This window comes from Mastigoproctus giganteus, chromosome 12 (genome assembly GCF_048544385.1).
Source record: "Mastigoproctus giganteus isolate SK-2022 chromosome 12, ASM4854438v1, whole genome shotgun sequence".
In the NCBI taxonomy this organism is placed as follows: Eukaryota; Metazoa; Arthropoda; class Arachnida; order Uropygi; family Thelyphonidae; genus Mastigoproctus; species Mastigoproctus giganteus.
The window spans coordinates 170,381,531-170,408,231 of record NC_143586.1 but is presented as its reverse complement, the minus strand read 5'-3'; the positions used below and the strand labels follow the sequence as shown (position 1 = coordinate 170,408,231).

The 26,701-nt window shown below is 36.8% G+C and overlaps 1 protein-coding gene across 1 annotated transcript in view; it reads right to left on the bottom strand.

The window, feature by feature from the left end:
• Positions 1-26,701, bottom strand: part of Abcd3 (ATP binding cassette subfamily D member Pmp70) — a 461,674-nt gene that overhangs the window by 48,405 nt on the left and 386,568 nt on the right. The window contains exon 23 of the mRNA XM_090386468.1: positions 2,341-2,385. Coding sequence (XP_090242594.1) covers positions 2,341-2,385 — 45 coding nt within the window. The remainder of the gene's footprint in view (positions 1-2,340; positions 2,386-26,701) is intronic.

Sequence of the window (26,701 nt, the reverse complement as noted above, 5' to 3'; positions counted from 1 at the left end):
ACATGAATTGTCAGTATTGTCAAAGTTCTTCCCAGTTTTCACATGTGACTGAATCTTCTTCAAATTCTGTATCAATGTTTACACTTATCTGCTGTTCAAATTGAGCCAATTCTTTATGCACTTCTATAAAATCAATTCTAACATCAATCTCCTCTATCACAGTTAATTCCACATTTATTGAAACACTCCAATATGTATGGTATTTTCACCAAAGCTATTCCAGGCCAATTTTGAAATTTTTTAAACTAATTCTTCAACGTTTTATGCCGCTTCCGTATTTGCTACTGATGTAGATAAAATGTCACTGGTAGAACAATTTAAATGATTAAATGATACCCCGGTCCAGTGGTTGACAAACACTAAAATAATAATAATAAATTAACATCACTTAAATTCAAATTTTTGGGATGACGTAAAGCATTATCTGATAACAGTAAGATGCTCTTTTTTTTCCCAAATTATGTGGCCATTCAGAAAAAATAGTACATTTCATGCTTTTTTATTGGCATACCAATCAACATTCTTGGATGCCATATTCATGTTTTTAAAACATCTTGGTCTCATTCCAGTATTATCAATTAAACGAAAATGATGTTCCACATCATTTATGTTTAATGTTATTTCCGTTTCAAAATTTACAAAGCCATCCATTTCTAGTAGAAAAAATTTTTAAAGTTTTTCTCTAGTATTGGACTGCTAACTAGAATTTCTCTAACATGAGCACCACAAACCATGTGAGTTAACTCATTAAATTCTTAATGTTTCTCACTGAATATTTTTATTCTTGTAAAATTTTTTTCATTTTTTTTTATCACAATAATACTTTTTTGCTAACTACCTTTGTTATAAACCCTTTGCTGCATTTTCTACAACTTTCATTCATGTTTATAAAATTAAAAATTTAATTTTGCTTTTTTCTGCCATCACGTCTATATTTGAAGAAGGATAAATCAGAAATAAATGAATGAAATACCTATTTGGTAGCAATATTAGTATTAGTACTGGCATACGAAGCAAGAAAGCAAGCTTACACAGCAACAGACAAAAAAATAAATAAATAAATAAAAGATCCTTCCCATTTCACCCATTCATTCACTCCAAATGTTTATCTAGTTCTGCCTTGAATTTATTTAAGCTGTCAACTTCCACAACGACAGAGAGAAGTTTGTTCCAGCAATCAACCACCCACTGGCTAAAGGCAAATTTCTGCACATCTATTCTACAACTGTCTTTCCTCAATTTGAATTTATGCCTCCTCACTCAAGTGCAAATATTTTTGCATCCCTTCAATTTAAGTGTATCCCACCCCTGTAAAAAGTCTCTCCTTTTAACGAGCACAGACAGACTAAGCTGGGAAAAAATTCTATTCCAATCCTTGCAGAGTCTCTCCAGGGGTAAATTATTGACAAGACTCTCATCATGTACTCTCTCTCTCCTCTCTGGGCACAATTACAGATACTTTCAAATTTAATCCTAACTCATGACTTTTCTGAACATTGCCCTGTACTTGCTACAAAGTATCACCTTTCATAACCTTTTGTCCTGGTCCTATTTAACCTATCCTTTTTCCCTGACATTAGAGTTGTCAGCAATAACTACCTCTTGTAGGATAAGCACCTTCTGCCTTAGGGATTGCCAGCATGTTGTCTGATGTCCAAGTGATGGGGCTCCCATTTAATTCCTTTGAAGGCATCATCAACCTTGTTCTTCAAACTCTCATAAAATACCCATCAGGATGCTAAGTTCACTTTTCCTTACACTTTTTGCCCAAAGGCAAACCCCTTTGGTATCATGTCCCATTCCAGGTAATTCTGCAAAACATTAAATAGGCAACATATTTTGCAAGACTGATTTGTACTAGAGCTTCCTCCTTCAGTTCTCCCTCCAAGCCACAATTTCCATTTAAATTCAATTTAATTTCAGAATATTAAACTAAGAGATAAAGAAATGCAATAATACCTATTATACTATACAGTTATATTTGTACTGTCATAAATTAGCTAACAACCCCCTAATAACGCTTCTACAAAAGAGAATGGGAAACGGTGATATGGAAAGGAATACAAAATCTCAATGTGGTTAACACTGAAAATAGTGGCAGAATTCCCTCTTTGATACTTGTTATTCAGTAATTTCTGAGTCCAAATAACAAAATTTTTATCTACTTTTAACACAAACAAATAACAACTGCACAACTAATTTTAAATACACCTATTTCTAAGTAATAAAACGTCTACTTATAAAAGTTCAAATTTTAATGAAAAGCAATATTTTGAAAATATTTGCAGTATTGTATTCAACACATTTTGAATGAACCAAAGAAAGAAAAATAATACTTACGGCAATTCTTTGCTTCTCACCACCACTTAACAGGTCCATCCAGTCCTAGTGAAAATATTTTTTAAAATGAATTTATAAAATTAAGAGCGAATTATAATTTACTATATAAAGGGAATATAATTAGTATTTTCTAAATGACAGTTAAATAAATTTTAACCTTTTTAAATAAAGTGACCACCTGATAACCTGAAGAAAAAGAATACACAAATTTCCAATCTGATCATGCCATTTTTTCATTTTGTCTAAGTTTTATCTCTTAAAAATAAAGACATCAAACCTCTGAACTGCAAGAGCATAATGCAAAATTATGTAATTACCAATTGTATATTTTTTTTTGTTGTGATGGCTGTACGAGAAATCATTTTATCCCTCAATTTACACGCATCAATAACTGCGACTTAAGAGGTAGTAGTAGTGGTATGTGATGCAAGAAAGCAAGTATATGAGCTTATGCAGCATCAGCCAAAAAAAAAAAAAAAAAAAAAAATCACGCCATTCCCTCCAAAGGCCTGTCCAGTTCCTCCTTTAATTTATTCAACCTATCAACTTCCACGACAGATGGAAGTTTGTTCCAGCAATTAACCACCCGCTGGCTAAAGGCAAATTTCCGCATATCTATTCTACATCTGTCCTTTCTTAATTTGAATTTATGCCCCCTTAGATTTGTAATCTGAACAAGTGGAAGGACCCCATCAGAATTCAGTGTGCTCATTCAAGGCCTTGTACACTTCAATCAGATCACTGCACAGGTGCCTAGTCTCCAGCCACTGCAATTTGCAGAACTTAAGCCTCTCTTGGTAAGAGGATCCCTTCATTCCCCTCACCAATCTTGTTGCCCTTCTCTGTACACGTTCAAGCAAATCTACATCCTTCCTAAAATGAGGCCTCCAGACCTGTATGCAGTACTCAAGGCGTGGCCTGACCATTGCCTTATACAGAGGGACAATCACTTCCTTTTCCCTGCTAGCAAAATTCCTATATATCATTGACAAAACCCCATGACCTGCCCTGGCAGCCTGTCTGCATTGCTCAGAAAACTTCATATGTGACTGCACAATTACTCCCAGGTCTTTTTCATTTTCTACCACCTTAAGTGTAGTACCACACAGTTGTTACTTTTCTCTCGGGTTACTTTTACCCATATGCAGTACTTTGCATTTGTCAAGGTTAAACTTCAGTTGCCACTTCTTAGCCCATTTGCCCAAATTATCTAGATCCTGTTGCAGTAGCACACTGCCATTACTGTCATTAACAACCCTGCCAACCTTTGTATCATCTGCAAACTTCGACACTAAGCCTGATATACCTTCATCAATATCATTGATAAATATACAAAACCACAGTGGACCCAACACCGAACCCTGTGGGACTCCACTAATAACATTAGCCCACGAAGACTAATATGTGTATAAGGTATATAATTAGCATTAGCAGAGGCATACAATTCAAGAAAGCAAGCATTATGCAGCATCAGCCAGAAAAAAAAAAAAAAAAACTCCCATTTCATCCCTCCATTTGTTCCTAATGTCTGTTCAGCTCAGCTGTACGAGAAATCATTTTATCCCTCAATTTACACGCATCAATAACTGCGACTTAAGAGGTAGTAGTAGTGGTATGTGATGCAAGAAAGCAAGTATATGAGCTTATGCAGCATCAGCCAAAAAAAAAAAAAAAAAAAAAAAATCACGCCATTCCCTCCAAAGGCCTGTCCAGTGGGTTGATAGCCTTAAATTTATTTAGGCTATCAACTTCCACAACAAAAGATGGAAGTCTGTTCCAGCAAACAACTACCCACTGGCTAAAGGCAAATTTCTGCACATCTATTCTATAACCATCTTTCCTCAATTTGAATCTATGCCTCCTCAAGTTCTTAATCTGAGCAAGAACAATTCCATCAGCATTCAGCTTGCTCATTCCATTCAAGGCCTTATACACCTCAATCAGATCACCTTACAAGTGCCTACTCTCCAGGCACTGCAATTTGCAGAACTTAAGCCTTTCTTGGTAAGAGCACCCCTTTGTTCTCCTCACCAATCTTGTTGCCCTTCTTTGTACTCGTTCTAGCAACTCTACGTCCAGTGGTGAGCTGTGAATATTTTAACAATGGGCTCGCAGTTTTTCCGATTTTCTACCGAGTAATCTGATCAGTCACGAGAGTGACGTCATCCGCAGTTTCCACCAGAGGCGCTTCCAACGGTCACACTACTAGTAGTGTGATTAGTGCACGTGCCGCATTTTTCGCGACTGACCGGCATGATATCTCGAGTCGGGGGGGGGGGGCTGTTACCCCCTTAACCGTGCATATTAATGTATGTGTATAAGGTCAATCTCTAAAAAAAAAAAAAAAAAAAAAAATGGGGGGGGGGGTCTTGTTACCCCCTTAACCGTGCGTATTAATGTATGTGTATAAGGTCGATCTCTTAAAAAAAAAAATGTAAAAACCTGGTTGGGGGAGAGGCTTGTTACCCCCTTAAAACCATGCATATTAATGTATGTGTATAAGGTCGATCTCTAAAATAAAAAAAAAAATGTAAAAACCTGGTTGGGGGAGGGGCTTGTTACCCCCTTAACCGTGTGTATTAATGTATGTGTAAAAGGTCTATCTTTAAAAAAAAAAAAAAAAAAAAAATGTAAAAACTTGGTGGTCATGCCTCCTCTTTCAATGATACCTGGATACAATCGTGTCTGAAGTTCTTTTTAGAATTTTTGAACAGTATAACGTCACAATCATACTTCCTGAAGTTACTACTCCAGTAGCCAACCGGGTTAGCCGAGTGGGTAAAGTGCCTGCCTAGCAATCCAAAGGTCGCGGGTTCAAATCCCGCCTCGGGCTTGGATCAAAGTACTGCAAAACCTTGGTAGGTGCATTATGGCCACAGAAGCTGATGCGCCAACAACTACCGAAAAAAAAAACAAAAAAAACATACATACTCCAGTAAGTATGATTGCAACAATACAAGTATTTGTGATATGACTGCTAGAATACAAGTGTTTATCATATTATGACTGCAAAGATACAAGTATTTGTTATGACTAACAATACAAATACTTGTCAACAATTTCTCTTTTTTTCATCTCGTATTTTCGTTACATTCCACTGTTAGATGCCTCTGTTAGGTGCATATGTCATTTCAACTACAAGATCGGTACTTCAATCGGCACTATTTTCTACAGACATTTAGATGTATACTTGCGACTGAAAGTATACATCTCTTATTTTAGTTAGCATAAATCCATTGCATCTTATCTTCCAGAAATTATGAAAATTTGCAAATGTTCGATAAAATATTTACAATACAAAAGCTATTTTATTTCATAATCAATACACAAATCAAATCTAAAAGAAATCTGAAGGATGTTTCACGTAAACCATCTACCGTACCGCAACTTTTTTATTCGTATTTTTTTTTAACAACTAGGGAAATATAATGGATACATTTTTTTCATCATAAAATTTTAATATTGCGAATAAAAAATAACATGAAATATTTTGCATATCACAAATAAGATAAAAACAATCAACAAAACTTTCCACAATATAAAAAACAAATATTACATGGAAAAAAATTATTCTAAAAATTGCCATATGCAATTTACTTCTTTGTTAATATTTGTTGTCGATCTTCTGCTTTTCTCAATAGCTGAGCGATGATTAAAGAGGAATGATTTGACGTAATGATCTGGATCAAATTGAAGCAATGTTTTTCCATTTAGATCATAATAATCTGCAACGTGTTTAATTGTCAACACTATTTATTCATTCACTCAATATTATTTATTATGCTGAAAGCTCGCTCAGCTTCAGCACTGCTAATCGCAATGGTTTCAAAGATATTTCTGGCTTTCTTAATTGAAAAGGGAATTTCACTCAATTTTAAAGATAAATTGTCTTTGACAAAATCTCTAAAATCATTAATTTTATTTCATATTTTATCAGAAAACTTAAATTTCTTATTCGATCTTCACCGCCTGACACTGAGCCGAAAGTTCTTTCATCTTTCACGATTTCGGGTAGCATATGTTTAAAATTTCTTTCAATTCCTCGTCGTCAATGGAATCATTATTTTCATTAAAAATTATATTCATTTAATTTAAAATCGCTCTGTTACATTAATAATTTATCATCATCATCATCCTCTTCTGTTTGGCATGGGTTGAGCCCCTATTTAGATATCGCCCTCCATTGTTGTCAATCTTTTGAATCTTGCATCATTTGTTGATAACTCTGAAAGCCTGTGTTTTACTTTAGGCATTGGACCCATTCTCTTTTGGGTCTTCCTGGTGGTCTCTTATCTCCAATTCTTCCTGTCAGTAATACATTAGGCAGCCTGTGTTGTTTCATCCGGTTCACATGTCCAAACCACTAAAGTTGTTTTTTGTAGATCTGTTCTATTATTCTGCGTTCAAAATTTAGATCTCTCCTTACTTGTTCATTAGTTTTATGTTCTCCCCAGTTTGTTTTATTCATTTTCCTTTTTTTTTTTTTTTTTTTTTATGAAAACCCCAAACACGAAAGGTCTCAAAAACCTATAGTACTTAGTACCATGCATGGGTTGAAGGAGAAGTATGAGGAGAGGGGAATGCCGGAAACTTTGCTCTAGAGACTAAACATGGGTTTCACCACTTAGACATCTCATTTCGAATGACATTATTTTTTGCCTTTCTTTATTATTTATTCTCAAATTCTCTGATCCATAAGTTGCCGTGGGTATGATGACAGTTTCATATAGTTTAATTTTTAGACTATTTGAGACTTTATTGCTCTTCCATATGTTTTTGTTTGTCCATCCAACGTTCAGTCTGTGATTAATTTGGTCAATATTACTTAGGTTTCTGGTTATTAGAGAGCCCAGGTATACAAATTTTTGTACGTATTCTATTTGTTAATTTTGGATGTTTATGCCTTCTTCTATGTTTTTTCCGATTTGCATTACTTTGGTTTTATTTATATTAATATTAATTCCATAATTGTTGCTTGCTTTATTGATGTTTGTTAATATTTCTTTTAGTTGTTCTTTGGTTTCTGTTAAAATCACAATATCATCTGCATATTTTATGTGGTTTATATTTTTTCCATTTATTATTGTGCCTCTTTTTTCTTCAATTTATTTCATTCTTCTAGGTAGATATTAAATAGATATGGAGATAAAGGGCATCCCTGCATGACTCCTTTCTCTATTTCAAATTTCTCTGTTTTAAGTTTGTTCAATTTTACTATTGCTCTTGTATTTTTATAGAAATTGTTTACAAACATGATTATTTCATGATCAAGTAGGATTTTTTGTAGTTGTTTCATTAAATTTTCTCGGTTTACAGAGTCAAATGCCTGCTTGAAATCGATGAAGCACAGATAAAGAGGTTTCTTCTTATTCCAATATTTTTCTGCAATGATGTTTAGTGTGAATATTGGGTCTATTATTGATCTGTCTTTTCTAAATCCTGCTTGTTCTTCCCCCATTTTTTCTTCATATGTTTTAAGTATCCTATTTTGTAAGATCCTTATAAATATTTTATATATATGGTTTAAAAGGGTAATAGGTCTATAATTCTGACAATTTTCTTTACCTCCTTTTTTTGTGTATAGGTACTATTATTCCAATTTTCCAGTCTTCTAGTATATCACCTGTAAATAAAATTAAATTAAACAATTGCGAGGTGTTTTAACATTGCACCGCCTCCGAATTTCCATAGTTCTGCGTGGATACCATAATTTCCGGGTGCCTGGTCATTCTTCATTTGGCTAATTGCTTTCTGAACTACTTCTTTTGTTATCGAGGGTGCTTTATCTCTTCTGTTATCTAAGCCAAGAATGTTTTTTCCTTCCCCTGGAAAAACAGGGTTTGGTAATATTCTTTCCATATTTTTTTTAATTTCTTGCGTGTTTCCTGTTTTTATATTGTTTTTATTTTTCATCGTCAGTGTTTTCGGGATGTATGTTTTAGAGAGTTCCTTTATAACCTGGTACGTTGTTTTGCCTCTTCGCACTGCTTTGCTTTGTCTTCCAACCATTTCCTTTTAGCAGCTTTACATAGGTTGTCTATTTTGTTTTTTAGGACTTTATATTTTTCCCTTTTGTCTTGACTATTTTCTTTGTTTAGGAGGTTTTTCATTTGTCTTTTTTTCCATCCATACATACATATAAAATTTCTGCTGTAATCCAACGTTTCTAAGGCTGCATCTTTAGTCATTTGTTTAGTTTTCTCCCATATATTTTCCACAGATGATGAACAATTTATATCTTTTAATTTTTCTTGTAGTGTTTTCCCATAAATTTCCTTTTTGTCTTCAAGTCATGATATATTTAATGTTGCTCTATTGTTCTTTGGCTTCGTATTTTTAAATTTTCATTTAATTGTTGCTACTAGTAGTTAATGGTCGGTGTTAAAATCTGTACTTTTAAGAGTTTTAACATTTTGAATGGATGATTTCCAGTTGTTATTTATTAAAATGTAGTCGATACAGTTTTTTGTATTTCCATCTGGTGATGTCCATGTATATTTATGTTGAGATCTGTGGTAGAACAGTGTGTTGGTGATGAATAGTTTATTTTCTTTGCAGAAGTTCAAGAGTTCTTCTCCTCGCTCATTTCTGTTTCTTATTCCGAACTTTCCTAATACATCACTGAAATCTGTCGAAAAGCCTCCATCTTTTGCTAGTTAGTTAGTTATTTATTTGGTTTTTAGGAGCATTAGCAACTAAGGCCATATTGCTCCGGGATATGCGGCGGTCATTCCCTGACCTTTCCACATCCTCCGTATTTGGTGGTGACGGGCTCGAATCCCGGTCTAATCAAGAAGCGTGTGCTACGCACTGCTGCTCCTTCCCACCTGGCTATGGAGGCACCTTCCAACTTTTGCATTAAAGACTCCCATTATTATTAGGATATATATTTTTTTTTGTTATCTATGGTTTCTTGTAGGTCTGAATAGAAGGCAGCTGTCTCTGTATCATCATGAGAGGAGTCTGGGGTGTATACCTGGATTATTTTTATGAAGATTCCTTTTTCTTTACCTTTTATTCTTAAACTTATCATTCTTGAGCTATTATTGAATTTAATTTCTATTACTGAATTTAATAGATATTTCTTTACTATGAAAGCGACTCCTTCTCTATGTATGTTGAAGAGTAAAATATTCTTCCTTCTGTCATATTCAGTGTTCCTTCTTCTGTCCAAAGTGTCTCTGACATTCCTAAGATATCCCATTTGATCTTTTTCAATTCTTCTTCTACCAATTTTATTTTCCCGATAATTTATCCTTTAAGGATAAAACAATTGATTTTTAAGGAGTCCTTATGTGCTGTAATGTAATAACTAGATCGCATGTATAGCTTAGCTTAATTTTCAGCACTCACCTCATGAGTGCTGAAAATTAATGAGGTGAGTGCTGAAAATTAAGCTAAGCATACAATCTGGATAAAACAATGCATTTAATAACTTGTCACGAGGTAATTTTTTAAATGTGTTTTTACTTTCGAATTTGATTCCTTCAAATTCTTTCCACTTCAACATGCTCTCAATTTTAGCGTCATAATTTCCATTGGAATTTTTCAAATTAACAATAGCATTTATAGTTCGAATAATTAATTTATCTGCTTTTACCATAGTAGTAGTAGTAGTAGTGGCATGTGATGCAAGAAAGCAAATGTATGAGCTTATGCAGCATCAAGCCAACAAAACAAAAACAAAAAAAAAAAAAAAAAAATCACACCATTCCCTCCAGATTGTGCAGGCAGATATGAAGTTTTCTGAGCAATGCAGACAGGCTGCCAGGGCAGGTCATGGGGTTTTGTCAATGATATATAGGAATTTTGCTAGCAGGGAAAAGGAGGTGATTATCCCTCTGTATAAGGCAATGGTCAGGCCACGCCTTGAGTACTGCGTACAGGTCTGGAGGCCTCATTTTAGGAAGGATGTACAGCCCATCTGCCAAATTATCTAGATCCTGTTGCAGTAGCACACTGCCATTACTGTCATTAACAACCCTGCTCCACTAATAACATTAGTCCAAGAAGAGCAGCACCCATTGATTACCACCCTCTGTCTTCTCGCACTTAACCATCCTTTTATCCATTGTAGCAACTTACCCTTAATACCATTCTGCTCCAATTTGTACAATAGTCTTCCATGCGCAACAGTGTCAAAAGCATTCTATAGTGATTCTGTAAAGTTTCTGTAAGGTAAGAGAGCTCCTGCAGGATGTCGATCATTAGTGCTAAATAGTTAAGAAATTCCACATTGAAAAGTCAGTTTAATAATCCTGAATATTTAACTTCTGACGTTTGCACAAAGTGGGATAATTCCTTCAACCCACAATTGCCATCCGCAAGCTACAAGCTGCTCATTGTGGCCCGAACACACGACGGATTTTGTTTCCATATCAAGTTCTTTAGCAATAATCTTTAATTCGTGCTGGTTTTTTGGAGATTGGTGATATAATGCATAAGGTTTTTTTAATTATTGCCGGTATGCCATTATATTTTAGAACATTTTCTAAACACTGAAAGCCTTGACGAAGTTTCAAAATCTGCCAACATTTCATCTTCGTAAAGTTCATATAATATCTTAGTTACCTCAATCCCCCTCCTCTACATTGCTACTGTCACTAGTTCTTTGAATATTATGCAAAATGTCGGAATCACTTGGATATTCAGCTACTGTGACAATCTAAACATAGACAGGAGAAATTTACTGGAAGGCGTGGATCACTCACTTCTCCGAAAAACATGTCTGTTTGTCAGAGTAAAGGGAAACCACAACACAGGTTGACCAGAGGTTATTATCGGTGACGGGAATCTTCTTAATCTTCTGACTGGCAATGGAAAACAGATAGATGAGTGCGGCTTCTCAGTATATGACTGCAGGTTTTAGGGACACCACTAACACTGTGAAACGGTAATCCCTTTCACCCTTAATTTGAGCTTTCTAATTACCTAAATTGCCTAAAGGCCAGAGATGAGAACAATGTGTACAAAGTTGTGTCTCGTCATCCATTAGTTACATGGAAATTTTCTTCTTTCAACGGAAACTATTTTAAATGTAATTACCAGGGGGAATTCAAAAAAATTTGCTATAAAGAAGTTGGTTAACAGAGGTCCGACTGTAATTAAATCAAAAACGAAGCAATTTTAAAATATATAACTGATTGAATGCTGGGGATGGTGCCCTCCTCGTCCCACCATAGTTTCGGCTCTGGATACTCAATAATTGCATTCGGGATTTCATTTGTAAAATAAATTATCATCTCAACAATGGGCTCGCAAATTTCAAAAAAAAAAAAAAACAAAAAAAACACAACAATGGGCTCTTGTAAGCCCACGATAATTCACCACTGTCTATATCCTTCCTAAAATGAGGCCTCCAGACCTGTACACAGTACTCTAGGTGTGTAGAGTACTATGTGTGTATAATGGGATAATCACCTCCTTGTCCCTGCTAGCAAAATTCCTATATATCATTGACAAGATTCCAAGACCTACCCTGGCAGCCCATGTGCACTGCTCAGTAAACTTCATATTTGACTTCACTATTAACCCCCAGGTCTTTTTCACTTTCCACTTCCCTGAGTGTAGTACCACACAGCTGGTACGTTTCTCTTGAGTTATTGCTATCCATATGCAGTACTTTGCATTTGTCAATGTTAAACTTCAGTTGCCACTTCTCAGTCCATTTGTCAAACATATCTAGATCCAGTTGGAGTAACATATTGTCTTTACTGCCGTTAACAACCCTGCCAACCTTTGTATCATCTGCAAACTTGTACATTAAACCTGATATACCTTCATCAATATCATTGATAAATACTGAAAACAACAATGGACCCAACACCGAACCCTGTGGAACTCCACTAATAACATTTGTCCGCGAGGAGCGGTGTCCATTGATTACCACTCTGTCATTTCCCACTCAACCATCCCTTTATCCATTGTAGCAACTTACCCTTAATGCTATAGCTCTCCAATTTGTACAGTAGTCTTCCATGTGTAACAGTATCAAATGCTTTCCTGAAATCCAAGTATATTGTAGGTGGTAGATGACTTTCATCAACCGGTGAAATACCACCACTTTGCTTATTGGAGGCTTGAAGTGGTGAAACCCATGTCTAGTCTCTAGAGCAAAGTTTCCGGCATTCCCCTCCCCCCATACTTCTCCTTCAACCCATGCACGGTACTAAGTACTATAGGTTTTGATACCTTTCATGTTTGGGGTTTTCATAAAAAAAAAAAAAAAAAAAATATGATATCAAAATTATTTTTGGCATTCAGTTCCTTTGTGACCACATTTTAGTATCCAATCAAATTGGTCAGACAAGACCTCCCTTTAACAAACCCATGCAGTGTCTTAACTATTATTGCAGTCTTGTCTAGATGATCCTACAATGCTTATTTAATCAGTGATTCCATTATTTTCCCTGGAACACAAATTAAACTAACAGGTCTGTAGTTACTTGTCACTTTTTGAACCCCCCCCTTTGTGAATTGGTGATACATATGCACACCTCCAGTCCATAGGGACCTCCTCTGAGTCCAAGAAAGCTCTCATAATTATTGCTAAAGGTTTGCTTACTTCCTTTGCTGCCTCCTTTAATATAACTGGATAGATCCCATCCACTCGAGATGCCTTCCTTACGTTTAACTTCAACAATTTCTCCTCCACTTTGTTCTCAGTTATTTCAAAACCACTTAGATCCCTGTTAGCATTTGATAAACTTCTGGCACTCCCTTCATTGAATGACTCCTCAATGTGTGAATGTAGATGCAAAATACCCATTCAGTTTATCAGCTACCTGAGCATGATCATCAATAGTCAACCCATCTATGTTAAGTGGTCCAATCTGATTCATCTCTTTCCTTCTAGAGTTTACATAAGTACAGAACTCTTTGCTGTTTTTCTTTGCATCCTTTGCCAAAGATTTCTCGTAATCTGCCTTCGCCTGCCTAACCTCCTTTGTGACTTGATTACAGACTAGTTTATACCTGCCATAGGCTCCTGTGTCACCTGATACTTTATATGCATCCCATACATTCTTCTTCTCTACCACGAGCCTCATTAATTCATCTGACATCCATTTAGGCCTAAACCTTAAACAATATTTCTTAGTTGGAATGAAAAGCCTAGTAGCTTCAAAATTAAATCCCTGAAGGCTTCCCATTTAGATTTCAACGTTGGTAACATCATCAGCTGATTCCACTATATAGAATTTAAAAACTGTCTAAGATACTCTACACTATTTCGTCACCTTTACGAAAGCAAAAGCCCTTCCCTTTAGCCTTGATGGTAGTTACATCTTTAAGTAATTCCCACATCAGTACATTGTGATCACTGTCACCCAGTGATTCCTTTAACTGCAAATTCTTAATGCATAAATAATCACTGCTGATAATCAGATGAAGAGTATTACTCCCTCTGGTTGCCTCTCGAACATGTTGCTGTAGAAAACAGTCATCCAATAAATCCACAAAAATCTTGCTAGTGTGCAAGTGACCAACCACAAGTTCCAGTCAATATCTGGAAGTTAAAATCCTCCATTATAAAACTTTCTGATTTACTGGCCCACTCTAATTCTCTGCACAATTGCTCATTATACTCATCAGATTCATTAGGCCTATAACACACACCTACTCTCATTTTTTCTTTCCCGGTGTTTATGTTACACCAAACAGACTCAACATTGCATTGTCCACCAACATCAATTGGATGCACTTCCTTAGATTTTGTGTTTCTTAACTAACAGCATAACACCTCCTCCCTTCCTGTCCTGTCTATCCTTCCTGTACACATTGCACTCCCCAAATTCCAATTCTACACTGCTTATGTCTGTGTGACACCATGTCTCTGATATCACAACAATATCTGCCTTTGATATCTTGACTAGCACTTCAAGCTCATCCAATTGAATAACTATACTCCTAGCATTGGTGTACATGCAAGTATACATGCACCGGTTCTTACTCTTAGTCACTCTAACACAGCTCGTGTATTTACTTGTTCCACTATGACTCCCAGCAGTCCTGGAAATTTCCATTGCCTTGCTTTCCAGGCTGCTGCTCATTCTAATAGAAGCAGTGCAAGAATCACTTTTGCCTCTGCCTGCAGCCACTGTTAATCTTTTAGTCTGTGTATCCCCCCAAGCTAGCAGTTTTCCGACCCATCTAATGGTCAGATGATCAAGAATACAAATATACTTATTTAAAAAATGAATAATTTCATACAAATTTGAATTGTGTTTTCTGTATGTTCTGTTATTAACCCATTACCCACTTCAATGTTACAGAAAAAGTTCATACATGGGGTCCACCAATACTTTTTTTTTCTTTTTTTGTTAATATCGTGCTTAATGTTTGTGCCTATTGATAAACTTGTATAACAAGTGATATTTCCAAAAATGGAAAAACCTATTTCCTGAACAGCAAAATGCAAGATCTTAACACTTGGAGAATAGCAATCCCAAAATACATTACCCTTGTGGGGTTCAATTAAAAACAGTAGAGGAGAAAGAGTTCTGGGAGTTATAATATAACATGTGGTGCAAGAAAGCAAGCATATGAGCTTATATAGCATCAGCCAAAAAAAAAAAAAAAATCACACATCCATTCCCTCTAAAGGTTTGTCTAGTCCATCCTTGAATTTAAGATATCAACTTCAATAACAGATGGAAGTTTGTTCCAGCAATCAACTACCCACTGGCTAAAGGCAAATTTCCGCACATCTATTCTACAACTATCTTTCCTCAATTTGAATTTATGCCCCCTCAAGTTCTTAATCAATTCTGTCTCAGCTGGACAGGTATTTCGAATGAACAGAGGGGTGAAGGGGAAGTGGTTATTTTTATTTATTTATTATTATTATTTTTTTTTTGGCTGATGCTGCATAAGCTTGCTTTCTTGCATCAAATACCTCTACTAATGCTAATGCTAATCTGAGCAAGAGGAAGAATCCCATCAAAATTGAGCCTGCTCAACCTATTCAAGACCTTATACATTTCAATTAGATCACCTCGTAGATGCCTAGTCTCCAGACTATGCAACTTGCAGAACTCAAGCCTTTCTTGATAACAGCAACCCTTTGTTCCATACTCACCAATCTTCTTGCCCTTCTCTGTACTCACTCAAGCAACTCTACATTCTTCCTAAAATGAAGCCTCCAGACCTGTATGTAGTACTCAAGGCGTGGCCTGACCATTGCTTTATACAAAGGGATAATCACCTTTTCCCTACTAGCAAAATTCCTGTATATCATTTGACAACACTCTAGGCATTCTCTGGCAGCCTGTCTGCACTGCTCAGAAAACTTCATATCAGACTGCACAATTACTCTCAGGTTGTTTTTCATTTTCTACCACCCTAAGTATAGTACCACACAGTTGTATAAGGCAGTTGTGAGATCACATTTGGAATGCTGTGTTCAAATATGGAGACGTCATCTAAAAAAAAGAAATTGAGCTTTTTGAAAGATTTCAAAGAACTCTTTCAAGAAGCTCAATGTCTTTTTTCAGATAATGGCTGTTCATTGAAGTTGATAGCTCATTCAAAGCTTGCATGGTGAAATCAGCAAAAGAGCAACCATAAGAGGAAAGACTCCAAATATGTGGGCTATGGAGCTTGGCAACCAAATTGAGGTTTATATGGCATTGAGAGGGGATTAGTAAAATCGGTGAAGGCAGAATTCTCATGGTTATAAAGGATTCCAGAACTACGGGCCATAAATTCAAATTACAGGGGAAGAGGGTTAGACTAGATTGTAGGAAGTTTTCTTTCAGTCAGTGAGTTGTTGAAAAAGGTTGCCTTTCCAAAGAATCTGACAGTTACAAAAATTAAAAAAGTAAACTGGAAGTTATCTATGTGAGGAAAGAAGCATATTATTTATATTTTCTTATCTATTTTTTTTTTCACAAAAAAATGAGATAAAGAAAATTGTCAGAATCCATTACCCTTTTAAACCATATATATAAAATATAAGGATCTTACAACGTATGAAGAAACAATAGGGGAAGAACAAGCAGGATTTAGAAAAGACAGATAAACAATAGAGCAAATATTCACACTAAACATCATTGCAAAAAATATTGGAATAAGAAGAAACCTCTTTATCTGTGCTTCATCGATTTCAAGCAGGCATTTGACTCTGTAAACCGAGAAAATTTAATGAAACAACTACAAAAAATCCTACTTGATCATGAAATAATCATGTTTGTAAACAATTTCTATAAAAATACAAGAGCAATAGTAAAATTGAACAAACTTAAAACAGAGAAATTTGAAATAGAGAAAGGAGTCATGCAGGGATGCCCTTTATCTCCATATCTATTTAATATCTACCTAGAAGAATGAAATAAATTGAAGAAAAAAGAGGCACAATAATAAATGGAAAAAATATAAACCACATAAAATATGCAGATGATATTGTGATTTTAACAGAAACCAAAGAACAACTAAAAGAAATATTAACAAACATGGATAAAGCAAGCAACAATTATGGAATTAATATTAATATAAATAAAACCAAAGTAATGCAAATGAGAAAAAACATAGAAGACAAACATCCAAAATCAACAAATAGAACAAGTACAAAAATTTGTATACCCGGGCTCTTTAATAACCGGAAACCTAAGTAATATTGACCAAATTAATCACAGACTGAACGTCGGATGGACAAACATGAACAAACTCAAAAACATATGGAAGAGCAATAAAATCTCAAATAGTCTAAAAATTAAACTATATGAAACTGTCATCATACCCACAGCAACTTATGGATCAGAGAATTGGAGAATAAATAAGAAAGAAATGCAAAAAATAATGTCATTCGAAATGAGATGTCTAAGGAAAATCAATAAAACAAATTGGAGAGAACATAAAACTAATGAACAAGTAAGGAGAGATCTAAATTTTGAATGCAGAATAATAGAGCAGATCTACAAAAAACAACTTCAGTGGTTTGGACATGTGAACCGGATGAAACAACAGGCTGCCTAATGTATTACTGACAGGAAGAATTGGAGATAAGAGACCACCAGGAAGACCCAAAAGAGAATGGCTCCAATGCCTAAAGGAAAACACAGGCTTTCAGAATTATCAACAAATGATGCAAGATTCAAAAGATTGACAACAATGGAGGGCGATATCTAAATAGGGACTCAACCCATGCCAAACAGAAGAGTAGAATGATGAATGATGATTTTTTTTTTACTAGTGCAGCAAAAGTCTGTGGCTTCCTTGCTTTATATGGCTATTACTACTTAACTTTGCCATTCCATATTTGTAAAGACCCGGCTGGTCCCTGTTCCAATATCATCAGAATAAAATTATAAACTGCACTGTAAATTTTTCCATTTAAGTATTCAGTTCTTCACCTATCCTAGTTTTCAAACTGCTGCAGGTTCTATATCCAGTAATTGTACCAGTCAGCAGAAATCTCTCAGACATAAGCAGCCTCCCATGCATCTGTGGCATCACCTTCAGCATGGAAGGGGGAGGGGCAAAGATGTTTTCCATAAGCATTTTTGCAGTAAAAGTCAAATATTTAGCAATCTTTTAAAACTAAATACCTTGACCATAGCTGTAGTCTGCTGTTGGGGAGGAAGATAAGAATTCTAAATGGCTTATTTAAATACCAAAACTTGGCTGCATATAGCAATTTTAGTGTAGTTTTGATTGCAGAATCTCTAATTTCTGTTCCATAAAGCATTCCTTGGTTGGTGGTCTGGATTTATGACATTCCTGCTCATTTTAAGCTAGAGCTCTTCAAGATGATGGTTAAAATATAACTTGGTGTCAAAAATTATCCCAAGATCACTTTGTTTTGCAACGCTTTCTCTCGTTTATCATTAAGCACAATTTTACTAAGCTTCAGGGAATCAACTGTGCAAGCAAATCTGTCAAGATTATTATTATTAGTGACAAATAATGCAATCTTAGCATCAGCCAAAAAAAAAAACAACTACTACTAGCCACTTCATCTGCCCATCGCTTCTGTCTAATTCTTCTTTAAATTTATTCTAACTACTTACTTCCAAAACAATAACAGTGGAAGTTTTGCTTTCAGCCAGAGAGTAACTGCTTGTTGAAACAGTTTTCACACATCTATCCTGCAACCATCTGTTTAAGTCTGCTTTGTGTGTGCAGTGAAAGAAAGAGCAAATATGCCATCAGCATTTATTTTAATACCTCCATTTAAAGCCTTAAACATGTCAATCAGGTCTTCTTTCATGTGTCCAGTTTCCAAGCACTGCAATTTGTACAACTGAAGATAGTATTCATGTAAGAATACTATTTTTTGGCCATGACTAATCTTGTTGCTATTCTTTGCACCCATTCCAACAGATCTATAGCCTTCTTAAAATGAGGCCTCCGGTAGTCAAGATGCAACCTAACAATTGCATTATACAACAGGATAACTTCTTGTCCCTGATGACAAATTTCCTTATACCATTAATATTCAGACTAAGGTATTGAAATTCTTTCCCATTTCTGTGTGGCTGTTATTAATTATATCAACCGTATCTTGCACATTACCATTTGGTTTTACTGTTAACATTTTCAGATTATCCACATAAGATATGTCAGGCCTGATATTCACTACAGTAGCCATTATCATTGTATACAGCACAGGAAATTGCTTGGCACTCAGGGTTGTATACTGTTGCACTCTCACACTTAACCACTCAGCTATATCAAGTATTAAGAGCTAAATGATGCAAAATTTTTCTACATCCCCCAAAAAGTGAATATCAAATTCTGCTTATAGGTTTATCAAACTATGATTGAGGAAGGGATATATTGCAGAGGAAATGATATAATATAATTTTCTGATTCATGCTGTTGAATCAGTTTCCATACTGTAGTTATATTAAACTAGTATTGGAACAATATTGCAACTATAATATCACAAACAGAAGTCAGTGTGTTATGTATGAGCTATTCATTCTGATTCAATATCATTCCACACTGGCCCTTGGTAAAGTTACAGAGAGATGTTTATATAGGATAAATAGAACATTTCACTGCATGTAATTGACATAAGAATTCTTGACACCAAAACAGAACCATACATTTTGGCCTCTTCCTTGCGATTTTCAACTGTGGTATGTTGTTGCTGTTGTTCAGTTTAATGACACAAGGGCTACTACGGCCAAATTGTGTCTCTTCGTCGTTAATTGACAAAAAGCGTATTGTTAGAGAGATTAAATTATATACTTCTGTACAAACCAATATGTTTTAGATATAATAAAAGTTCTTCAATATTTGCTTCATTTCCTAAGATGCGAGATAAATCAGGTGATATATTCAATGTAGACAGTGACTGAAAAGCGTTTGACCTGATGGTTGAATGTAAGGGACAATTAACCAGGAAATGACTGGTTGTCATTTCCTGGACTGTCAGTTGCGTCTGACAGGATGAGCACTGTGGTGGGCTTTCTCCCAATAATAGGAAGAGATTAGTATGGTGAGTGTGTCCAATTCTTAGTCTTGCCAGTACCACTTCCTCTCGTCTGTTTCTTCGGAAGCCAGAGAGCCACAGCTTTGGATCTTCTTTTATCTGGTAAAGTTTATTGCTAGTGTCACATTTCCAGGTCTGTGACCATTTATCGTAGCAGGCTTTACATATGACAGACTTAAAATCAGAGAAAGGAACCTGAGGATGTTGTGAGAGAGAGAGAGGGTTGAGGATGTTTAGCGGCAAAGTCAGCACTTTCATTTCCCGGAATGTGGATCCAGCAAAATCTGATTGAACACACTGCAAGCGAATAGCTGGGAATGAATCTGTTTCAATGTAGGGTGAGAAATGGAGGAATTCTTCCTTATGGCAGAGACAGCACTAAGAGAATCTGTGTAAATTATGGCAGATGAGATGGAAAGCTCAATTATCTTACTAAGCGCTAACTTAATGGCATATAATTCGGCTGTGAAGACTCTGCAAGCAAGCGGTAGTGTAGCTGAACTTGTACATAAAGGAAAAACTGCCGCAGCACCTACCATACTCTCAGTTTTTGAACCATCCATATAAATTTTATGGTTGTTCATAGCATGAGCTGAATGTAACTGTCTGATATTGCAGGAAGGTATATTTTTCCCCCACTGGAGGAAGTATGTATCTTGAGAGACAGACACATATGTCCAAGGAGCAACAGGTGTAGTTGTCTTGGAAAATTTCATTTAAATTGACATTCCAAGTCTGAACAAGCTCTTTGATCCTGAGAGAGGCGGGTCTATTTTCATTTGGCTTGCTCTCATACGAGGCTTCAAACGAGTATTATAGAGATACTCCCAACTTGGGTGCGATGGTAGACTCTGTATCTTAGCAGCGTAGTGTTTTCTACGCAGGTGTAATGGGGGATCATGCACTTCAATATATAGACTTTGGATCGGAGAAGTCCTGAAAGCTCCCAGCGCAGTCCTCAGAGCACTGTGATGGATCATATTTACCCTTTTTAAAGTAGTGCTCCTGGCACAGTCATACACTGGACAACCATAATCTAGTCGTGAACGGATTAAACTTCTATAAAGATGCAGCAAAGTATACCGATCAGCTCCCCATGACATAGATGAGACCGAACAAAGTATATTCACAAATGCTTTAAACAAGAAGTTCTCAAATAAGTGATGTGAGCTTGGAAATTTAGTTTGCGGTCTAATAGTAGTCCAAGAAATTTAACGGTATTAACAAGCGGGATTGGAGTATTGTTTATTTGTAGTTCAGGTTGGAGAGCTTGCTTCTTGCAAAAGTGAGTGACAGTGCATTTCTTTTCTGACAGTCTGTAACCGTTCCGTGAAGTCCAGGATTCTATTTTAGTTATAGCAAGTTGTAGCTGCCGTTCAATGGTATTCATACTTTGAGATTGACAGGAAATGGTAAGATCATCTGCATAAATATAAGTTTGAACAGTTTTTGGGATATCTCGTGTCATTGTGCTAACTCGGATTGAAAATAGTCTTGGACTGAGTATTGATCACTGCGGAACTCCCTCTTCCTGAATGTGAGATGTAGAGAGGACGTTTTTGTATCGGACTTGAAAAGAGCGCAATTGCAGGAAATTTTGAATTATTTCCGGCAAATGGCCCCGAAGCCCCAGATGGTAAAGGTCCCTAATAATACCATGACACCATGTTGTATCAAATGCCTTTTCAAGATCTAAATTGACCATGACTAGATGTTGTTTCATGACAAAGGCATTGCAGATATGAGATTCGGCTTTGATAAGCACGTCCAGCATTGATCTATTTTTCCAAAAGCCATATTGTTGTTCTGGAAGGAGATTCTCTGACTCCAGGATGTAGGTGAGTCTAATATGAACCATCCCTTCGAACATTTTTCCCATGCAGCTTGTAAGAGATATTGGCCTATAATTTTCAACACAGGAAGGATCTTTTCCTGGTTTTGGTAAGGCGATAATGAACGAATGGCGCCATGAAGAAGGATAGGCATTTTCAGTGAAGATCCGATTATAAAAAATTAATAGAGTTCTCAAGTCTTCATCAAGTAAATGCTTTAGCATAATGTAATGAACCCCATCTGGACCTGCAGCGCTATTGGAAGATTTGTTTAATGATTCTTGAAGTTCTATTAATGTAAACGGTTGGTTGTATGACAGTGAGCACCACGTGAAGAAGTTGATTTTATACCGTTCTGCACCTGCTTTGATGTTCTGGAAGGTGGACGCATAGGTGGCAGAAGCTGAGATTTTTGCAAATGATTCTGCTAATGCATTTGCAACTTCTTCAGGAGTAGAAATGTCTTTCCCTCTCCAATGAAGTATTGGAGAGGTGGGCCGAGCAAATTTGCCATTTAATGCCTGTATTCTTTTCCAGATGACCCGTGTATCCGTGTCTTGGTAATGGTTGAGGCAAAAGCAATCCATGAATCCCGTTTCGCTTTCCGCCTAACTTGTCTAGCTTTCGCTTTGAGTCTTTTATAAGCAATTTTATAAGCATGGCAGAGAAGAAAAATGCATGGGATACTTACAAATTAACACATGACACAGAAGCCTATGATAGATACAAGTTGATATGCAACCAAGTTACAAAGGAGGTTAGGCAGGCGAAGGCAGATTACGAGAAATCTTTGGCAAGGGATGCAAAGAAAAACAGCAAAGAGTTCTTTACTTATGTAAACTCTAGAAGGAAGGGGATGAATCAGATTGGTCCACTTGATATTGATGGGTCAACTGTTGATGATCCTGCTCAGGTAGCTAACAAACTAAATGAATATTTTGCATCGACATTCACACATGAGGAGTTATTCAGCAAGGGGAATGCCAGAGGTGTATTCAACTCTAGCTGTAAGCTACAGAATCTTGAAATAACTGGGAGTAAAGTGGAGGAGAAACTGTTGAAGATAAACACAAGAAAGGCACCCGGGGTGGATGGGATCTATCCAGTTATATTAAAGGAGGCAGCAAAGGAAGTAAGCAAACCCTTAGCCATAATTATGAGAGCTTCCTTGGACTCAGGGGAGGTACCCATAGACTGGAAATGTGCAAATGTGACCACAATTCACAAAGGAGGATCAAAGGCTGACACAAGTAATTATAGACCTGTGAGCTTAACTTCTGTTCCAGGAAAATTAATGGAGGCACTGGTTAAAGAAGCACTGCAGGATCATTTAGACAAGACTTCAGTTATAGCTCAGACACAGCATGGTTTTGTTAAGGGGAAGTCTTGCCTGACCAACTTGATTGGATACTATGATGCAGTCACAAAAGAACTGGATGCAGGGAATAACTTTGATATTATATACTTGGATCTTAGAAAGGCTTTTGATACTGTTGCACATGGAAGACTGCTACACAAATTGGAGCAGTGTGACATTGGAGGCAAATTGCTGCTATGGATAAAGGGGTGGTTGAGGGGGAGAAGACAGAGAGTGGTAATCAATGGACACTGCTCATCGTGGACTAATGTTATTAGTGGAGTCCCTCAGGGCTGTGTTGGGTCCATTATTGTTTTCTGTATTTATAAATGATATTGATGATGGTATATCAAGCTTAATGTCCAAGTTTGCAGATGATACAAAGGTTGGCAGGGTTGTCAAGGACACTACTGACACTATGCTGCTGCAACAGGATCTGGAAAGGTTGAGCAGATGGGCTGAGAGGTGGCAAATGAAGTTTAACATTGACAAATGTAAAGTACTACACATGGGAAACAGCAACCCCAGAGCAACGTATCAACTCTGTGGTACTACACTGACAGTGGTAGAGAATGAAAGGGACTTGGGGGTGGTTGTGCAGGCAGATATGAAGTTCTCTGAGAAGTGCAGACAGGCTGCAAGAGTAGCTCATGGAGTATTGTCAATGATATACAGGAATTTTTCCAGCAGGGATAAGGAGGTGATTATTCCATTGTATAAGGCAATGGTCAGGCCACACCTAGAGTACTGTATACAGGTCTGGAGGCCTCATTTCAAGAAGGATGTAGAGCTGCTGGAACGAGTACAGAGAAGGGCAACAAGATTAGTGAATGGAACAAAGGGGTGCTCTTACGAAGAAAGGCTTAAGTTTTGCAAATTACAGTGTCTGGAGACTAGGCACCAGCGAGGTGATCTGATAGAGGTGTATAAAGCCTTGAATGGTTTAAGCATGCTCAATGCTGATGGGATTCTTCCTCTAGCTCAGAAAAATCACCTAAGAGGGCATAAATTCAAATTGAGGAAAGACAGATTTAGGATTGACGTGCGGAAATTTGCCTTTAGCCAGCGGGTGGTTGGTTGGTGGAACAGACTTCCATCCCTTGTCGTGGAGGTTGATAGCCTAAATAAGTGTAAGGCTCAGCTGGACAGGTATTTTGAACGAACAGAGGGGTGAAGTGGAAGTGGGTTTTTTTTTTTTTTTTTTTTTGGCTGATGCTGCATAAGCTTGCTTTCTTGCATCAAATGCCTCTACTAATGTTAATGCTAAAATTAGTTTACTAGTGGTGGGATACTTGCAGAAATTATTCCAAGCATGGTTTTTTTCCTGTTTGGCAATTAAACAATCTGTATTCCACCAGTTATTTCTGTGTTTGTGATAAGGCGTGGATTTTGGAATGGAAGCATTAGCTGCAGTGAGAATCTGATTGGTTACATAAATATTTACTTCATCAATATGTTGTCTTTGAACATAACATCTGTCTAAGAGTTTTTGGGCAGAATAGCCTCCCCAGTTTGCCTTTTTAAACTGCCAGTTGGATCGTTGAACAGGATTCGGAGTTACTCTTGTTTGTAATGAGCAAATAATTGGAAAGTGATCACTGTTAAAGGGATCGGTTAATACTGACCATGTTATGATTGGAAAGATAGATGGTGAACAAATTGACAAGTCTATTGCAGAAACAGATCCTGTTGCTAGGTGTATGTAAGACATCCAGAATTGAATAAATTAAGATCATTATTGTTCATGAATTCCTCCATCAATTTGCCTCTTCTATCCATTGTAGCAGACCCCCACAATGGATGATGTCCATTAAAGTCACCAAAGAGACAAACTGGAGTTGGGAGTTGTGAAATCAGGCTGTTAAGTTCTGAATGCGGAAGTGGTAGAGATGGTGAAATATATATGGAAACAATGGTAACTGAAATACCAGCTGTAATACGAGCTGCAACAACTTCTAGAGTGGTTCTCAATTGGATCGGCCTGGATGGAATGTCTGAGTTAACAAGAATAGCTACTCCGCCACAGGCAGGAGAGTTTGAACTCCTATCTCGTCTGTATATCATATAATTTGAGAATTTTGGTGAAATTGGGGTGACAAGAAAGTTTCCTGTAGGGAAACTTTCTTGTCTATGGGATTGAATTGAGTTAGTAAATCCCTTAAGTCATCAGAATGACTACTTAGGCACATTGTATGATGTTATACATTATTTAGATTTAGCTGAGGATGATTCGTCCGACTGTTTTTTGTTCGTGGGACATTTTCTCTGGTCTTTTTTTGGGAATGTGGGGCGTCCAATATCCATGGTGTCATCTGCATGGAGTTCTAGAATGGGCTCCTCATTACATAGCAGCTCATCTACATCCATATTATTGGTAGGCGATTCCATTTTTTTAGAGACTGAGTGAGATTTTAATTGTTCTTTTTCAACTGAGACCAATGGGGTATGAGCAGGGATACTGATTGGAGTATTTGGGGCTTCGCTAGTTTTTTTTGAAAGATTAGGTTAGGTTAGGTAACCCAACCTAAAGGTAAATTTAAGAGTAAATTTAAGCCAATTCGCTAGAGAGGTGTTAGGCGAACTGATACATCCGTTTGAGCTGCAGTAGAAACAAAGTTTCAAGTGCGAGCTGCATAAGAACAACCACTAGGCATGGTCGACATAACTTTTGTCTACGTGCCTCAGGAAACGTGACTTTATTTTAAATTTTGTATTTTCTTTCCTGTTATCCATAGCTCACAAGTTTTGGAAAAGGCTGGATGGCTTCCTTTGCAGTTTGGACAAACAGGAGTTTTGACTGAACAATCCCCTTGGGTGTGATCTTTAGAGCCACAGATGGGACATATGGCTTCCCCTCGACAAGCCTGCTGGGAATGGCCGTATTTCTGACATTTAAAGCAACGAACAGGATTCGGGATGTATGGTCGAATCCGGCAGTTTAAATAACCAGCTTTAATAGAGGATGGTAAGTCTGGAGTGCTAAATGTCAGAATGATGGATCTTGTTGGAGTAATCTTGTTAGATTTCCATCTTTTTTCGTCATGATCCGTTTTATATTTACTACTTTCTGACTGCTGAGTTCTTGGAGTAGTTCTTCTTCGGATACTGTAGTTAGGTCCCACTCGCTGATGACACCTTTTGATGAATTTAGTGTTTTGTGGGGAGTAATTTCTACTGTCAACCCACCAAATGTTGTTGTTTTTAACAGCCGCTCAGAATGTTTTGAGGTGGCTGTTTCTATCAGAAGGTCTCCGGATTGCAGTCTTTTAACCATTTTTGGTGATCCAGCAATTGACTGCAAGATTTTCTGAATTAAGAATGGTGATAACTTACCCACAGGTTGGGCAGATAGGGAATGAATCACCAGGAAGTTTGGACAATCGTCATGACATTCTGCTTCTCTTCGCAGTCTTTTAGGTTGACTTTAGTCATGGTCAGTGTTAGAAGCTTCTGCTCTTGAGCTCAAAGGCTCTAAGTTTGGATAATGATTTTTATACATGATCGCTCCTCTTTGCCCTGGGGGTTTGCCTTTACCACCCAGGTTACCAGCCCCGCCACGGGGAGGCAGGAGCAGTGCCGCTTGGTGGCAAAGCGTAGAGTTAGTAAGTTAGTATGGCTAGCTAAATTAAAGAAAAAGGTACTTGCCTTCTTCTGGGCTCTCTTCTTAGCGTTTTTAAGTAAGTAGAGCTACTTAACAGAAAATTTTAATTCAAAGAGAAAAACAAGGAAAACTCT